At 50.5% G+C, this 18,472-nt stretch overlaps 1 protein-coding gene across 1 annotated transcript; it reads right to left on the bottom strand.

Moving 5' to 3' along the window:
- Positions 1-5,242: 5,242 nt before the first annotated feature.
- On the bottom strand, positions 5,243-12,587 carry CCR7 (C-C motif chemokine receptor 7). Its single transcript, XM_053965475.1, has 3 exons — positions 12,578-12,587; positions 7,629-7,678; positions 5,243-6,307 (listed from the first exon to the last, which is right to left on the bottom strand). Exons 1-3 carry the CDS (start codon positions 12,585-12,587, stop codon positions 5,243-5,245), a joined length of 1,125 nt encoding a protein of 374 aa, XP_053821450.1.
- Between the last annotated feature and the right edge of the window lie 5,885 nt (positions 12,588-18,472).

Below are 18,472 nucleotides of genomic sequence, written 5' to 3'. Positions count from 1 at the left end.
CCGAGGAGCTGAGCCTGGGTTAGTCATCCATAAAGGGCTTTGTTTTGTTCCTCTCCCACTCCCCGCCCTGGCACAGGGGTTGAAGCTCTTTCTCGCTGCTTGGTGTGGCCAAAACTTAGAAGGAACACATTATCTCCCAGGGAATCAGTCACCTCTGCCCTGAAAACAGGAGTTTCTCTCTGTGCAGCCCTAACAGCCGGGTTTTGCCCCAGTGGGGTTGGATTCTGCTGTGATTGCCCTGGAGTGAAACCAGGGCTGCTGGGACACGTGTGTGTGTGTGTGTGTGTGTGTGTGTGTGTGCGCTCACTGAGCTTCTCGTGGAGGTGGGATGTTCCCTGATGAGAAGACAAAGCCATGCAAAACCTGCAGGATCCAGGAGCTGGAACTGGTGAAATTCTGATTTTGGTACAGAGCAGCATACACAGACTCCAAATCCTGGAAGGCCTTTTTGTTTATTTCACTGGAAATTACGTGGCCATTTCCTCTCCTGCAGGATGATTCTGGACATTAGGGTTCTCCTTCAGTCACAAAAATTTCCCAATAAAGCCCCTGATCGCTTGACAATAATTTCAGTGCCAGCACTCAGCAGCACAGAAAGGAAAGTAGCTTTCTGCTTGTTTGGTTTAATTTTTTTTTTTTTTTAAGACAATTGAATTAAAAACAAAGCAGCAGGAAGGGAAGTTTCAGTTCCTGCACATGAGGAGTCTTCAGGGGCTCAGCAGTGACGAATGCCTGAGCTGGCTTTGCAGCTGCCCTGCACGTGGAGCCAGAAGGCTCCTTATCTGTTCAGACCTGAGTAAGGTTTCTACAACAAGCTGGGGCAGTGACAGGTGGTGATTGAACATCAGCACTTGACTTTCTGCTGGTTTAGTATCAATACTCAGCTCTGCAGAACTGGGGTCTTAGTGAAAGTGAAAAAATAACTTTCATTTTGGGCAGGTCGGTGGCTGCCACCGACAGCTGGGCTTGAAAAGTGGCGATTTCTGCTAAATCGGAACGTGTGGAATTGTGCTCATTTCAGCCAGAGGCTGTGAGGGCTCCCATGTGTGGGATGAGCACAGAGCCAGGGATATTCTGCCTGGTTTTAGTGCCTGGGGAAGGAGCAGGATGGGCTGGGCTCCGTGAGGAGGAGGGCTGGGGACATGACCCCCACTAGCAGGGGATTGTGCTGCTGTCACTGACTGCAGCAGGATGCTGCTTATCTGGTTATTTTTCCTTATATGTTGTCCCCTGCTTGGTGCCAGCAGTTGGCTCTGAGCTCATCCTGCCATCCATAAAAAGTCCTGGTCAGACTCTTTGATTCACTTTGAGGTCATGAAGCTGCTTGTGATGACACCAGCAAAGGGCAGGTGACGTCTCAGCTGTCTCAGTTTCCCCAGGTCCCTCTTACAGTGGCCCAGGGATGGATAAAACCCCACTGTGCCCCTGGGGAGGGCCCCAGGCAAGGCAGCTCTGCCAGCAAGGACAGCTGGCTGTACAAGAGGTTCTCCCCTGAGATGTGACACCTCCACCCCCAGAACAGGAGTTTGGGGTTTTTTCCCTACAAAAGAAGCCGTGAGGAGGAAGCCAGGGCCTGCTCTCAGCTGTTCTGAGTGGTGCAATGTGCCCCCACCCTTCCCCATCACCCACGGGCATTATTTTTAGGGTTTGTTTACCTCACTCGGTTCCAGCTCATTCTTTTTTACGGTGACAAGGACTTCCCTCACGCAGCTGCCCAGGTGGCACGCGAGAAACCACAGCCCTGCCTGGAGAACTTTCCCCTTCTCTAATGAGGGCCAGGTTTTTTACTGGCTTTTTAAAGAAGATTTGGAACCGTGGAAGGAAATAGGCAGCTCTAGCTGTGAAAAGTACTAAAATAGGTTAAATCCATCTGAGCAATACACTCTTTTTTTTTGGTAACAAGTTCTGTGTGACTTGGCTGCAGTATCTGTGGCCCAAGTTGTGGTTTTTTGTGGTTGCTTGGTGGGTAAGTTTTACTGGTTTAAGTTAGGGTTTTAAGGTAGAGTCTGTTTTCTTAATCAAGAAAGTTCCTGAACATTAAGAGTTTGGCTCACAGTCAGCTCAGAGGAGCAGGGGGAATGGTTAAAAGTGCTGTGGCTCTCTGCAGATCCCCAGTTCTTGCTCCAAAACTGCTCAGCCTTGTGCACAAACGAGCTCTTGGGGCAGTTGAGGACCTCACCGTGGTGAGACCCAGTGTTTATTGAAGGATCCCTGGGTTTGGGGTTTTGCACCTGAAGTTGTGTTGTGCTCTAGTCTGGAGGTGCTTCTTGAGTGTCTGGGCCAGATGCTGAAACTCACCTTGTCCTTTCTCTTCTGGGAGAAAACATGAGACTTTCGTCACTCAGTGAAAGCAGAAATTAGCTCTGGCACTCGCGTCAGGCTTCTGTCTCCTGTGTTCTTTGAGTTTCTTCCTCTTTGATTCCGTGGTTACCATTACAAGGCACTTTTTGTGAGGGATATGGGTCCCCCCTCGCTCTCCCCTGTGTGCTTTGAGGCACAAATTAACTGGGGAGGTCAGGCAGAAGCACTGTGTTCATTGTTTTACTTGCAGTTCCTACTCTCACCCTGGATGTGGGTGGGGGTTGTAGTGCCCAGAGCTGCTGCCTCTCCCTGTGAGCAATTCCCACACCAACGTGGTGGATTATTACTGGATTTTAATTAAACGTGAACAATAAAATGCTACAGCTCAAAGAATTTTCACTTAAAGGTTGGTGAGTGGCCATTAGGTACATCCAGCTGTGGAGCAGCATCAAGACAGGTGGGTTAATAGTTAAAATAAAAGCTCCTTAACGTGCTGCTGACTTGTTTCTTTTATAATCCATCAGCAGATGAAGTAAACCAACATTTTTCTAGTTAGTTTATTTTCCACACTCTGTTTCCTGCAGGGCAGCACTGGTATGAAGCTGAGCTGACCTGAGAGGACAGAAGGATTGACAAGGACTGTACAAGGATGGAGAAAATGCAATGGAAAACCAGAAGTACTTTGTTTAAATCGTTATAATTTATTTTTCTCAAGTAGCAAAATACAGTCAGTTTTTAGACATGAGTGGAGAACCTCGGGTTGGGATCTTAGGCCAACGTTAACATGACTCATCTAAATTAGATGCAAATTTATTCTGTCCGTTAAATTTAACCAGGGAGAGCCAGGCACTCTGACCACCACTGCCTCGCTGAGGCACAGCTGCAGCTGTCCCAGAGGGCGCTTCTGCATCTCGTTTCTGGAAGCAACTGTGTGTGATCCTATTTGGGATTCCTCTGGTCCATAAGGACCTGAAGACTTCTTCATTTGCAGGAGGGAAATAGCTTTTATCTACAGGACACAAGTAGAGCTCCATGTGCTGGTGGAGAAGTTTCCTGGCTGGAATAAGGTGAATGGGTTCTGCATAAAAAGGTCCCATGGAAGCAGAGTATTCTCGGGGTACATTCATCAGCAGATTGAACTTTGTGTAAAGCAGCTTTACATATTGAATATATATTGACAATGTATTGTTACTGATGAGGAAAACCGCAAATACCCTGTGCTGGGGGCATCCCTGGCTCTGGCCAAGATCATGATAGCTGTGTCTTGCCCAAATAAGCATGAGAAATAGCTGTTCAGTGTCAGTTGTCACCCCCTGTTTCATGTGACAGAGAAGCAGCACTTCTGTACAGTTACCTGGGCACTGTAAACGAAAATGAGTTCAACAGTTGAGCACAGATAGATAACACAAAGCAGAATGTCCTCTCTTCCTGAATCCCAGCCCTTGACAAACCCATACACCAGGGGTAAATGGTTTATGGAGGATTTATTTAGATTTGATGGCAGCCAGGTAAATAACTGTCAGTGCTGTCTCAGACCCAGCCAGTGTCTTGGGAGGCTGATTTTAATCCTCAAATCTCTAAAGCAATGCTCTCCAACCCATGAACCAGAGAGTTCTCTGTGTCACTCCTGATGGATCCAGGTGTTGAAAAAAAGGATAAATGTCAGTTTAGTGAGTGTTTTGCTGTTTTTGCTGCTCATGACTCTGTGTGTTCAGAGGAACATGGACGTGTCTCCCCTGTCAGCCCTGGGAGCAGCTCCAGGCTGAGATTTCTCTCCACTGGCGATGGCTCTGGAAGAGCTGGGTGCTGTGGGATCAGAGCACAGGACAAGGACAGGGACAGGAGCACAGGACAAGGACAGGGACAGCTGCACAGGCTGTGCAGCAGCTCCTCCCAGCTGACGTTCAGCTGTCCCATGACAGCGGTTCCCAGAGTGTTCATCTGTCATCAGGAATCTCAGCTCTTCCTGTAAAAGCACCCACTGGAATTACAGTCTGGGCTCCTCCAAGGTCTGACTTCCCATGACAATAATTTGCTGTTCAGCTGCCATGGCCCTGGCAGAGGTGGGACTTCTTCCAGATCAAACCTCAGCGAGCCATGTCTTTGTTGGTGCCGACAGCACTGGTGCAAAACACGGCCCAGTAGCTTATGAGTGAAACACAGATCTGACTTCAAAGGCAGCTGAAGTCCTGCTAGAAGGACTGGGAAGGGAGGAGAAAATCCACATTCATATTTATCTCAAGGTCAGCAGGTGATAGCCCAGAAACAGGATACAGGCAGAAGTAAAGTAGAACTTGTACTTTTCCTGAGAGAGCTATGAGTGGCTACAGTATTATACAAAGTAATTGAAATGATGGCTAGAGTTTGTATGGATTTTGCATGAGCTGTGGACATGTCTCACATTTCATGGGGGAAGGCAGAGCAGTCGTGTGCTCGGATACTCCACAGCTGGGGTTGTGTGTCGGGTCGAGCCCCAGGCTGCGGGCGCGGCTTGGCCTCGGACTGACTCAGTGCAAGGGCATTTCTGTGGGCTGGCAGAGCTCTTGTCTTGTTAAAAGCAACATCCAAAGCAAGGGTGATGCTCCCGGACAGTTCTGCTGCACCAACTGTTTTCTCTTGGTACTTGTCGCTTTTAGGGTAAATGTTCTATTTTGAGCGTTTCTCATTTTGACAGGGAAAGACTAAGCTGAAGGTGAAATGACAGGAGGAATTGTAGACTCACCACCTCTCCCTTGCTTTGCTGTTAGTGACAACTCTGTTGTAAAGTCTCCCCACCCGTGGTACATTGGCCAGCAGCCCTTGCTGCTTGAAATAGGAGAAGGCTTCTGGATTTTCCCCTCGACTTCTCTGCGGTGTGGCAGGTCTTGCTCTGCCAGGAGTTCAGACTAGAGAAAATGTCCAAAACCATTTCAGCTTGACCAAAGTGTGCCTGGAGCTTGGCTCACGGGGAGAAGGTGGTGGTTGTCTCTGTCTCCATGGCGAAGGAGGTCCTCTTGCTGTCGCGGCAGGAGGTGAGCTGCCAGAGGCGCTCCTGGCTCAGGCAGCCCAGCTCCTTCAGCAGCTTGAAGAGGTCGGTGCGGAATTTGACGCCAATGAAGGCGTAGAGGAACGGGTTGAGGCAGCATCGGAAGCAGGCCAGGGTGTAGGTCACGTCATCCGCCACGTCCAGCTTCTTGCTCTCCTCGCACGAGCTGGTCTGGTTGAAGGCTGAGATGGTCTTGGCCAGCATGACGCCGTTGTAGGGCAGCTGGAAGACGACGAAGACGATGACCACGGCGATGATGACCTTGATGGCTTTGTTCTTCTCAAAGTTGCGGGCCTGGAGTAACGTTTTGATGATGATGAGGTAGCAGAAAGACATGACCAGGAGGGGAATTAAGAAGCCAAACACCATTTGGGACACTTTGATGCCAGTGTTGAAGGTCTGCAAGTCATCCACAATGATGGAACAACGGGGATTGCTCTCCAGGTTGTTCACACCACTGTGAACCAGCTCAGGGATGGAGAGGAGGAAGGCCAGGAGCCAGATGAGGATGCAGGTCACCTTGCTGATGAATATCATCCGGGGACGCAGGCGATGGGCTGAGGCTGCCTGGACGATGGCGAAGTACCTGTCGATGCTGATGGACAGGAGGAGCAGCATCCCACTGAAGAAACTCATTTTGCAGATGCAGTAGACAGCTTTGCAGGCAAAGCTCCCAAAAAGCCAGTGTGTGGCTGCACTCGTGGCCCAGAAGGGAAGGGTCAGCAGGAAGAGGATGTCTGCCAGAGCCAGGTTCAGCAAGTAGATGTCTGTCATGGTCTTCAGCCTCTTGAAGTAGATGTAGGTGAGCATGACCAGCCCGTTCCCCAGCAGCCCCAAGAAGCAGATGAGGCTGTACATGGCTGGGAGGAAGGCAGCACGGAAGTTACGGACCTCCTCCTTCTCACACAGGGACTCGAACATGCTGTAGTCGATGGTGCTGTTGGAGTCGTAGTAATCAGTGACATTGTCCCCAGCACAGACCTAGAACAGGAAAGAGAAGAAGAGTGTGTTGGGACAAGGACTGTGTTGCCTGCGTGGCCATGCAAGCAAAGGAGCCTGGAGAGAAGTCCAGGGAGTTCCCAAGTGCTGTCTCATGCCAACATCATAAACAGAGCTGACACAACCTTGTGGCTGGAAGTGTTTCCCATAAATATGTGAGGTTTGGGGCTTTTTGGGGGGCTCCAAGTGGGAATTGCACCAGAAATGTTTCGTGCTCAGCCAAAGTAACACCTGCAAACCCTCAGATGTGTGGCAGCTTTCCAGTGTTCCAGCACCTGCCTCCAGCTGTGTGTGCACAGCTGGCTGTCAGATAAAATGTGAGAAATAAAACACCCTCCAGCTAAATTAAAAATCAACGAAGGTGTCGGTGAGACCGTGAGGAAGCGCAGTGAGTGCAGCAGGAAGCTGTTTCCGTGTCGGGCCGGCATCTCATTCAGGCCCCTGATTTCAGTTCTGATTATTCTTGTTTCATCTTCCTACACTGCCATAACCCGCGGGGCACGCAGTCCCTGCGGCATCCGTGCCCTGCTTTTTGTGACTTATTAGTCTCCAGAACCTTCTCCCCATAGCACAGACATAAAAGGTTTCCCCTGGATACCCCCACCCTTTATCAGAGAGCATCTCGGTGCTCTCCATCTCAGCAGGTTTGGCTTTCACCACATCCTGCCAGGCTGCCAGCAGTGAAAGGGAAAAGCACGGACTGCTCGGCTCTGCCCAGGGGCTGAGCCCTGGGAGCCCCACGGGCTGGGGGGTGGCCACTGTGGCCAAGGGACTGTGGGCACCATGACCAGGCCCTGGGTTTGGGAGCAGGTCGTGGCACAGCTCCGTGCTTGGGGTCCTCCTTGCAGGGCCAGGGCACGCTGAGCAACGAGCAGGGGAAGGTGCTGAACTCTTCCTCCTCGGGCGCATCCCTCTCCAGCTCTGGGCTTGGTCAGAGTCCAGCGTCTCTACCAGGAATTTGCAGGGAGCAGGAACCAGCTGCTCCCTGCAATCAACGTGGTGCACTCCTGTCTGTCCTGGAAATGCTCATTTTGGGGCTAAGAGGGGACTCGCACAGCCCAGGCCATCTGAAAATCACTGCATTTTCCACCATTTTTCTCTGCTTCGTTTTGTTTCTCTGGTTTGTTTTCCTGTAGCTGGGCTCTGCTCTCACCTCCCACCTCCCACAGCTGGATCCTGGGGTGAGCAGATGTGTCCCCACACATTTCTGGGACTGTGGGTGGCTGCTCTGAGTTTTTGAGATCTCCCTCTACCCACAACACAAAGCAGTTGGATTTCAAAAATGTTGTTGAAAACATCTTACCTGAAAAACAAGCGGCAGGCTGAAAACAAGGGTGACCTTTAGCTGCTTGCCTAGGGAAGAAGGAGATGCTGTGTTAGTGGCTGAGTGGGGGTTTCCACATGGTTCTTACTTTGAAAAGGCAGTGGGTAATGTTGTCCATGGCACTGTGAACCCTGCAGAACCCTCACTGCTGAGGAAACCAGAACGTGGGGAAGATGCAGCAAGATAACCCAGGGTCATGAGCGTTACTGTCAGAGCACTGGTGGAGTCTCAGGAGTCTGGCCCCTCTGGAGTCACGGATTCATGGAACAGTTTGGGTTGGAAGGGGCCTCTAAAGGTCATTCAGTCCAACCCCCTGCAGTGAGCAGGGATGTCTTCACCTAGACCAGGTTGCCCACGACCCCGTGCAGCGAAGGCTGAGAGATGAGGACTAAACCTGGGCACAGTGCACCCATTTTGATTTTATTTATTACTTTTCCCTGCAGGCAGCCAGCAGCCTGTTCCCTTGTGTCTGAGCAGTGAGGGTGCAGCTTAATCCATGTGAAAATACCCAGCTGTGAGGGTCATAAATCTGGCCCAGCTGTGCCCGTGTGGTGCCTGGGCTGTGGAGAGGAGAGCTCAGCTCCCCATGGGACAGATAGAACTGGAACTGGCTGAAATTTATTGCTTGTCTCTAAATGTCAAGAGTTGGTTTCTGCTGCCTTGGGATGTGAAAATATAGGATGCTGACAGCTGGGAGGAAAAACTGAATTCAGAGCCAGGTGTGATGGTGAGAGCAATCTCAGCCCAGCAGCTCTTCCTGCTGTGGTTAGCAGGGCAGGGGCCAGGGAAAGCTTTCTCCTCGCTGCTTTTACAGCTCGTACCAGCATCTACCTCAGGCAGTTGCCACTGAAAGTTGCTCAGCTGGAAGGTGGCAGTGAGACAGCCCCGAGCTCCATTCTGGTGTGAGGAGGAGATGTGTCCCTCCCTGAGAGGTGCCTTGGCCCAGGATGTGCCTCCAGGCACTGGGTGGTCCCTGCAGCCCCTCACTCCCTCTGGGTTTTCTGCTCTGGGGGCACTCAGCAAGGAGATACCTTTGGCTTTCAGCTGCCTGTTCCTCCTGGAACTGTGCCTTGCTCCTCATGTCCTGTTCATGAATGTGACTGATTCCTGTGCTTAGTGTCTGCTGGACTCAGCTGTGCTTGGTTTCTGCTTGGTTTCAGTTTTGTGCCAGGCTCCTGCTCGTGTTGCACTGCACCAGGATGATGAACTTCCACTACAGGTAACTGCACCCACTGCACCAAGTCCCAGTGTTAAGTCACATGCAACAGCTTCACTAATATCAGATAGAGTTACCTGTGAGTGGGGATGTTTTTAATACATGATGTGTGGGTGATGTGTGGGTGATGTGTGGGTGAGAGATCCTCAGCCACGTGCGAAAACTCGTAGTGCTCATCCCCAGGCCTGTGTGAGCGCCTCCCCTGAGGCCTCCTAGAAGCTCTGTCTCACCTTCCCCCCTTATTTTCATCTTTTATGCTCATGCAGCTGTGTGCTCAGTTGTGTTCATCCTCCCCTCACCTTCTCCAAACCCTCCTGGGGGTATCTGAGGGGTTCCCATGGAACCCTTAGTGCAGGTGACTCAGGAGTGCAGGAGTGCAAGGCAGGGACTGAGGGTGAAGTGAAGCTTCTGGCTGTTCTGTCCACTCTGATCAGTTGCAGACTGCAGGAAGAGGTTTGGTGTCTGCTGTGGTTGTCACCCCTTCCAACTGCTGCCCTGGCTTTTGCATATGGTACAGGAAATACACTAAAAGCCCCAAGGAATGAGACCCACTAGGTGGGTTTAAGCAAGCTGTAACTGCCCTTCCTGCCTGGCATAGAGGCACGGGATCCCTGACTCTGCAAACACCACGGCAGCCTTTAGCCTTCTGTTGCACTTTCTGAATAGCCTGCTTTCCCTGGGACTCCTGGAGCTGGTGCTCCTGGCTGCCTGTGGATGGGGGATGAGTGCCTGGTAGCTCAGCCCCACCAGGAAATTACCCCAGTGGCTGCTGGATAAGAGGCAGAGAAGAACCACCCTCATTCCATGGAGGAAAAGCACCCACATAAACCAGACTTCATCAGCTTTCTGGGGCTTGGTTTGCAAACTCCAAGTCCAGCCCTGACTTCACCTGACCAGTCCCAGCCCCAGCCCTGGTGAGGGCTCCTTTACTCTGTTCTGTTTTCTTATCACCCTGTGAAGGTCTAGAAAAACAGGACTGAGAACGTGACTCAACCAACTCCTGAAACAGTTCAGCTGATATCATTCCTTTGAAGATCATCATAGGTTTCTTTTTTCTCCCCCTTCTCAGTCGCCGTTTCAACTGTCTTAAATGTCAAATGACTTTTCAATATGAAGAAAGCCTGTGCTGTTTCTGCCCCTCTTCTGTGCCCCCACCTCAGATTACACATTTGCAAAAGCATGACCAGAGAGGCCCTGCTGCCTCCTGCTCCCTCTGTGCCAGTTTGAGCACGTTTGTGTCACTGGTTTCAGTCAGACTGGACAGGACTTGCATCTCCCCAGCTTGTCGTGTGGTCTGGGGCAGTGGGCAGAAGTAATTATCATGACACGACTGTTGCTCTGCAGTTTATCGGGCAGTTTAGGTACATTTCTTTACTTTTTCTTTCCTTTTTACACCTCCTGGCAGTTGGCTGCTGTGGGTATTTTCTTAAAAGTTTTTAAAGCTTTGTTCCTCAAAATATTGAGGAAAAAAAAAAAACCCTCTCAAAAGTCCCTGCAACCAGTTGCACTAGAAACCTCATTTATAAGAGTACATCAAAACCCCACCACAGCAAATGAGTCAGCCTGGCCCTAAAGCCCCGTGGCAGCCCCTGTGTGTCAGCCTGGGAGGTGCTGGTTTGGGGCCATTCTTGTCCTGAAGGACCTGGAAACAGGTGGAAAGGGGAATTGCTCCATGGGAGTGAAGGAAGGAAGGGGTCTGTTCATGACAGGGGAATGGAACCCCTCAGTTTTACAATCTTCCTCCACAGACTAAGCCCAAGGGGCAGGATTCATCCCTTGACAGCTGTTGAGCTGTTCAGGCTCCCACAATAGCAAAGGGAAAGAAACAGGTGTTTCTAAGCCCCAGTTCAGGTGCCTGGGGTGGGCACCTGGGGTGGGCACCTGGGGTGGGCACAGCTCAGGCTGTGCTGTGGCAGAAGGGTGGGTGAATTTGGACAGGCAGATCCCTCCCAGCTTATCTGGATCTCCCTCAGCACCAGCTACTGGATGTCAGCGAGGTAAGAGCAGCTGCAGGAGCAGTGAATCCCGTCAGGTGCACCCAGAAAGGTCTCTGAGAGTGGAAGTATTTGGTGTCAGGACATCTGCCTGGAAGAGGAGAGAGACACAGCCCTGAGGGTGGTTAATCAGATCCCACAAACGACCAGGGCAGGCCATGAGGGTCTGGCTGCTGCTACAGCTGAGGGATGCACGAGAGCAAAGCAGGAGCTGGGAATGCTTTAGGGAGCATTGGCAAAGTTGAGCAAACCTGCTCTGGCCAAACCCTCGTGGTGAAAGAATGTGTTTTGGCCACCTGGAATTGCAAAGCAAAAGTTCTGGCCTCAGCACACATGTAGGCAGTGATCACCCTGCTCTCTGTATGTTATACATGTGCCAGCTTCTGATGCCCCTTCTCCAGCAATACTGGAGGCTTTTGGGGCAAGACCCAGATATTTCTGAGAAAAGTTAATCATACTTTTGATCGAATGACTACTGGCCGTTAACAGCCTGTTCTCCCCCCTTCCCCTCCTCACAACTGGCAGAGGAAAGACACTGTCATCTCAAGAGTGAGTGGACCCAGTGAAACCCATCATGCTCTTATTTCATGTGTTCACTGATCTATCACAGAAGAAAGTTATTATCTACCTCCACTCCTTTCAGGAAACTGTGAATCAAAAGACAAGATAAGCAGAGAGAAGCAAGTAAAATTTTTCCTGCAGAAGTGAGCCAGGTGTGTTTTCAAGAAAGCACCACGGTGGCTCATCTTCCAGGAAAATGAAATATTCCTCTGAATTACAATAGTAGAACAAAAAAACCAAACAGGAACATTATCAAAATCTGGTCACATTCTCACTAACTCTTTCTCTTCCCTGTCCTGATTAACCTTTCCCAGGAGCTAAGTTCAGCTGCCCCCAGACACTGAACCCCTTGGAACAAGCAGCCCACAGAGCACCCACAGGATGATGCAGAGGCCAAAAGTTTAAACAAGAGGAATGATGTGTGGTGGGCAGGTCCAGTTTGGTGTTTGTTTGGATGCAGGGATTCCAAAATCCAGCAATTTCTAAGCCACTGATTGACAGAGAGGAGACATCCAGGAGAAAGAAAACTCCCTCGACTCATTCTCTGCTCCTGCCTGGAGTGTCCTGTGGGACCCGGCCCCTCTTTTCCCTGCATCCCCCAGGGCTTCCTGCATCCCTGGAGCATCCCCAGAGCTTCCTTTATTCCCCAGAACTTCTTGCATCCATCCCTCTGACCATCCCCAGAACCTCCTGCATCTCCAATGCATCCTGCTTCCCCCGGTGTTCCTGCAGATATTTTAAAATAGAAAAAACTTGCAAAAGACTGGATGGACTTAGTGAATGGACTCAGCTCTTCTTGCACCCAATTCCTCGATTGATTCACTGAATTAAAATGTTGTCAGGAGAGTGTTCTCTCTCTATTTTTTTAAAATTAAGAACACAGAAGAAAAGGTGTGAACTATGCAAGATAATTGCCTCCCAACCTTTTTTTTGTGTTTGTTTCTGAAGTCATTTGAGGTTTTTGAGCTTCTAAAACAGAACCATGCTTTTTTTTTTTTTTTTTTTTTTTTTTTAATAGTTAAAATGAGGAAGATGAAAGTCTTTTATACTGTTTAAATACTCTAACAGAAGTGCTCCACTCCTGTATCACAGGGCAGGGACTGGGCATCATTAATAAAGCTGAAGACACAGCCCAAGGCTGTAACCCAGGTACTCACCCCCATCCATGGTGTGGTTCCAGCAGGATCCAGTCACAGAGGTGGTGAGAGCATCACCCGCTCCAGCGCCGCCTCCCCAGCTCCTGCCAGGGACCCTCCTCGGGGAACTCTGCTTTTATACTTCCTGCACCCCTGTGAGGAGCTCACGGCACCCTGATGTCACTGGCATTTAGTAGACCCTCCTCCTCCTCCTCCTCCTTCTCATGTGTTCAGAGCTGTGCTGAGCTCTCGGGGTGCTCAGGTGCTGCCTCGGCGTGCTCCGCACACCCAGAGCTGTTAGTGACACTCAGGGAAGTGAAGAGGGCTCTGCTTTTGGACTGACACATGAGGAATGGTCTGTGGTGAAAGAAACAGGGGAAGGAGCCTCTTTCTTACCTCCCCACTCCAGCAAATCCTGCTTCATCTGTGTAGCCCTCAGTGCTGGAGGAAACAGAGGATCCAAACCCATCCCATCCCATCCCATCCCATCCCATCCCATCCCATCCCATCCCATCCCACCCCGTCCCATCCCATCCCATCCCATCCCATCCCATCCCATCCCACCCCATCCCATCCCATCCCATCCCATCCCATCCCATCCCATCCCATCCCATCCCATCCCACCCCGTCCCATCCCATCCCATCCCATCCCATCCCATCCCATCCCACCCCATCCCATCCCATCCCATCCCATCCCATCCCATCCCATCCCACCCCGTCCCGTCCCGTCCCATCCCACCTACCAGACCTGTTTTGGGGAGGGTGTTCAGGATGAAAAGTCTCAGTGCACAGGACTGCCCATGACCAACAGCCCCTTTGTCCTTCTCCCTCCCTACACTGTCAGCAGCTCAGTGACTTCCCTCCTTTCTTTTTCTGGGTATTTTTGTCTTCCCCAAAAGGCTCTGCACTTTGTCACTGTCATGCCTTCCCCCAAGGCAAACCAGTGGCTTTTGTTTGGTGGGTGTCAAAGAGGGTTCTGCTCTTGGAACAGACCCCTCAGACAGAGGGGTTATTTCTCAGACAGAAATGTCTCCAGCTCCTCACAAACTCGCTTTTTTCCTGAGCCAGGCTCCTCTACAACTGATGCCTTTGACATCTTATCCTCTCTGTTACTGCAGCCAGGTGGAAAAATGGGGCACCACAGGATGGAATCCCAGCCCAAATTAAATATATTGGAAGCTGAGGGTAGTTTTGAGGCTCCTGTGGGTTGTCTTAAGTCCTTTATGAAGACTCAGATCCAGTTTCAAGCCCTCCTTCCACATGGTCCCAGCCTGACTCAAAATCCTTCCCTCTCAGTGGACCAGTGCTGGTGTGTCTCTGAGCCTGTTCTGGGGTGCTCAGGGAACAGGGTGCTGGGGTACTCAGGGCCAGGATTCTGGGGTTTTGGGGGGCAGGGTGCTGGGGCAGGAGCCCTGTGACAGTTTTCCTCTGCTCACACAAGGTGACCCTCTCTGAGCGCGCGGCGCCGACTCCTCCGCGCCTCGCCTGGCACTTATCTCAGCCAGCAGGTGCTGTTCACATCTCTGCAGCTATTTATTGCTCTGTTTGCTCATCAGGTATCCAGGCAGGTACGCTGCCTCGAGAGCTTTATCTCGTAACCACTTCCTCCAAGGAGGACCTGAGATGAAAGACTTCCCTTGGGTACCAGCAGAATACCCGGAATCAAGGGGTGCAACAGAGGCTCCACACAAGGTCACAGCTCTGCCTGGGGAGCCGTGGATGTGCAGGGGGGGCATGGGCCCCTTGGGGTGCTCTGTGCTCACCCTGCTCCAGGGAGAGGCACCAGGCAGTGTTCTGGTGGATCCATCCCCAAAGGTGAGAGAGGGGAGGAAGGCAGGTGGTTTGCAGCTTGTTTTCTGCACATGGTCCCAAGATTCAGCTTCAAAGTTTTGGTACATATCAAATTCTGTGTTGTTAGAGCCCATTCAAGCAAACTGTTTTTCTTAAAAAGAATGGGAATATTTAAAATGAGAATATTTAAAATAAACAGTTTTCTGTGTGTGTATGACACTGAACTTGTACAGTCGTGTTTTATACCCAGGGAGTTCTCTGAACATTTATTAAGTCTTTGCTTAATTTGATTGTGTATATTTGCAGCTTATTGCCTGAGTGATTCCATCTCTTTGACACAGTGCCTGACCCTGGGTGCCCCATGAGCTGCTTTTCACAAAACTGTGATCCTGTGTGAGCAGACAGACCGGACTCAGACAGTGCCAGGCCTGAGCTGTGCCCATGAAAGACATTGCACCGTGCTACTAGAACCTATTTGTTATTCCAAAGTTAATTAACTGCATAAAATAATCAAATTACCAGGTATTCCAGTCTCTGGGTCCCTCTGCTCCCCTCCAGCACCCAGGAGAGTGGAAGTCAGTGATTTAAACCTGCTGCCCAGGCTGCAGCAGGAGCTGGGTGGCAGCTTTCATCCATAAACTTCTCAATGAAAATGCAGCTCCTGATAAATTCCACAGGAAGTTTCTCAGAGAAATTTTGGTTCAGTTCCCATTGGTTCCACTTGAACTGAAATATTGAGTTGAACTGAATTGAACTGTGTAATCTTGAATTGTCCTGACACTAAGTTGCAACTCACTCAGCAACAGAACATCACAAGGAAGTTAGCTCTGTGTTTCACATCCCGGGCCTGTGTGTAAAACTGGAATTCCTGTGGGATGTCCCAGCACAGACATCCTGAGGTGGGAAATATCCCAGAGCTCCAAGAGAGGCTTCCCAAGATGGGGGACCTTGGAAATCAGAACTCAGGGCTTTGCCTAAGGAGATGGAGTTCGGTCTGAGAGAAGCACAACAGGGAATGTTCTTACATCCTGGATTCAAAACTTTTTTGTATTCCCCACCAGTTTTGCTTTAGGTGATTTGAGATGGAAACACCAGCTCTGTCCCCCTGTTCTGCCCTCTGGCTGACGTGAGCCATGGGAAGGTTTGTCCCCGTGGCTGGAGGAAGCCAGGGGTGCCCAGACAGAAGCGTTGGTGAGTTCAGGTGGCCCTTTCCCAGCTGTACTTCCCAGTCCCATCCTTGCAGTGACGTCAGGGAGGGGCCCTGACATCTGTCCTGCTGCTCCCTCTGCCTGGCAATGCCAGCCCGAGGTGCCCGGGATCTCCCAGCTCTGGCCTTGCCCCTGCCCAGACCCCTCCTCTGACACCTGGGGACATCCAGGGGGGTTTGTGGTGGAAGTCAGCAGGGTCATTCCAGGGGGGTGCTGACGTTGTTGTTCTTCAGGCAAATATAAAATAGCAGAAGTGAAATCATGAGTAAATTCCTGACCTTAAGAGTGGCACCAAGCTGGGATTCCTCACCCAGCAGAGTTCTCTGAGCAGATGTAGGGGGTGCCCTGAGAAACATCTCATGATTGTGATCTCACCACCAGGTTATTAACAGATCCTTATCTTCTGGAGGGAGGAAGCAATCTGTGCAGTGCCAGGCTGATTGGGATGCACAGCTGCCCATGGTGTCAGCCACAGAAAAGAAAGGCACACCCAGAGTCACTGGGAATTCACTGCTTTGTGCCCACATCATGTCCTAGGGGATGGCCTGCCTCTCCAGTTCTTTTTTTGAGGAAAAATAAAAGATTTGCCAAATTGGCATCTGCCTGGCACTAAACATTTGTACATCAGTGAGAATTTCTTCATGGGCAGGGTGGTCAGGCTTGGAAGGGGCTGCCCAGGGAGGCGCTGGAGTTCCCATCCCAGGAGGTGTTCAGGGAATGACTGGATGTGGCATTCAGTGCTCTGGTCTGGTTGTTAAGGTGGGGATTGGTCACAGGTTGGACTTGGTGGCCTTGGAGGTATTTTCCAACCTAAATGACTCTTTGATTCTCTTCCATGAAAGCAGCTTCCTCATCCTGGAGCCCAGGAATTGAGAGGTGAGGAGAGAAACAGACCTGGAGATGCCAGTGGGGAGGGGCCAGGCTGGCAGGGACGGGGTGGGAAGGGCAATCCGGGTGATCCCCACTGACCGTGTGCACTGCAGGTCCCTGTGTCCCTCAGGGCAGGGCTGGGCAGCTTCCAATGGCATCTGCAATCCTGTCTGCCCACACTGCCCGGGCTGTATGCAGAGGAGCTGTGATGAACAAACAGATCCTTTCTGGCCTGAACATGAAGGAGACAGTGGTCATCTCAAAATGATGGGTGGGAAAGGAGGGGTGACTGAAAATGGGAAGAAAAGCTCCTGGGATATTACAAAAACTATGTTGTGGGGGGGCATATGAACACCAGCTGTGTCTAGAGATGGTTTGTTGAAACTGCTGGGCAATTCCCATAGGATATCAAACACTAGTGAGCAGTGAATCATTTAGAGACATAACAAGATATGATTTAGGGAGATAAAAGGGTATTGATTAAAGAGATAAAGCATTATGACCCTTAAAAATAATTGAGAGTTGAAGTGTCCCTGACCATCCAGCAAATGTCACTCCTGCAAGCTGTGTTCCCTTGTTCAAAAGGTAGAAGGTTTAACACCAATCTGCTGCTGCCTTTGGATGAAAACTGGATCTAGAAACTGGAAATAATCCCATCAGTGTTTGCTCCAAGAAGAGCTCATCCAGCCCTCTCTGTTACAGATCTGGCATTTCTTATCCCTGGGGTTAAAAAGATTGTAATAAACCCATGATAATGTGATTTTTCACTTGGTTTCTGTGTTCTGGTTTGGTTTTCCCCACCCTGAAACTGGTGCCAGATCTAAAATGGCTTTTTCTTGACGTTTTTTCAGAATCGGGTGATAAAAGCAAATTTAAACTGGTTGTTGACAGAAATTACTGACTTCTGGAGTCACAAGTGAAGCTTTACGTGATGATTTATAACAAAATAAGACACCAGCCTGATACGCGCAAAACCACTTCAAAAAACCCCTCGAAGATTGTGGAAAAAAACGTCAAAGTGAAAGAAGGGAACTGAGAGCACAAATAGCAAGACAGACCTGAAGCAGGATCTGGGCTTTCAGGTTCAAGTGCCTGATCCCACTTGGTCATCAGGTCCTGCTGGGAGAGGTGTGCCAGTCACTGTCAGTAACACTCTGCATGCACGGGGATTTCAAAGCCAGGGATCCAAGCCCTGGATTCAAAGCCTTGAGCAGGTGTTGCAACTCCTTGGAGGCACGAACAGTCTTGGCTGTAAGAGTCCAGGATGAAGCTGGAACTTGCTGGGTGCCTGCCTGGGAGAACACATGGAATTCCAGCCTCTCTGAGTACCTGGCATGATTAACCCCCACTTCTGCAGTGCAGCACCTGCAGTTCATATCCAGCTCAAAGCTGCAGGTGAGTGACCTGTCAGCATCTCACCCTGATTTGGCAAATTGGTACAAATGCCTCACACTGTGAGTTGGTATAATTGCATCTCACTCTGAGCTGGTACAACCAGCAGCTCTCAGGGTGAGGGGAGTTGAAACCCTTTTATTTTGTTGTAAATCATCATGTAAAGCTTCACTTGTGACTCCAGAAGTCGGTAACTTCTGTCAAGCCCTGAGCTTGAGCTGCTGTACAAGAAAAGCACTGCTCACGTTTACAGCCAAGGCTGGGGCTGTGTCCTTCGGGCAGGTTGATGGGGACTCCTGGTGGCAGTGCCTGCTGCAGCTCGCACACCTCTGCCAGCACATGTCCTGCCCCAGTTCCATCTCCAGTCGGCCATGAGAGGTGATTTTCGCCAGTATTCCAGCACTTGGGACTGCTGGGAACTCTTGTCAGCTAAGGGGATGAAGGGAGGTCACACAGGAGCAAGGACAGCACACTGTCGTTTTGATGGCAGTGGCACATCTGGCAGGGGTTGGATTGGTGGCTGATCAAACGTGCTTTGAGTAGCTTTTGATAAACTGAGGGAAAAAATCTGAAATAGCTTTTTAAAAAAAACTGAACAGCAAAGCCTGCCTGGCTGGAGGTTCAGGGCAAAACCTGGGGCAAGACAAGGAGAAAT

Source organism: Vidua chalybeata, chromosome 26 (genome assembly GCF_026979565.1).
Source record: "Vidua chalybeata isolate OUT-0048 chromosome 26, bVidCha1 merged haplotype, whole genome shotgun sequence".
In the NCBI taxonomy this organism is placed as follows: domain Eukaryota; kingdom Metazoa; phylum Chordata; class Aves; order Passeriformes; family Viduidae; genus Vidua; species Vidua chalybeata.
The sequence above is the reverse complement of the archived record's forward strand: the minus strand, read 5'-3'. Positions and strand labels throughout refer to the sequence as shown.

What these genes read in the sequence shown, in the direction of transcription:
- CCR7 (XM_053965475.1), bottom strand. An exon ending in GCCTGCCGCTTGTTTTTCAG is followed by an intron (nt 6,308 to 7,628) that starts GTAAGATGTTTT and finishes TTCCTGTTCTAG; the next exon opens with GTCTGTGCTGGGGACAATGT.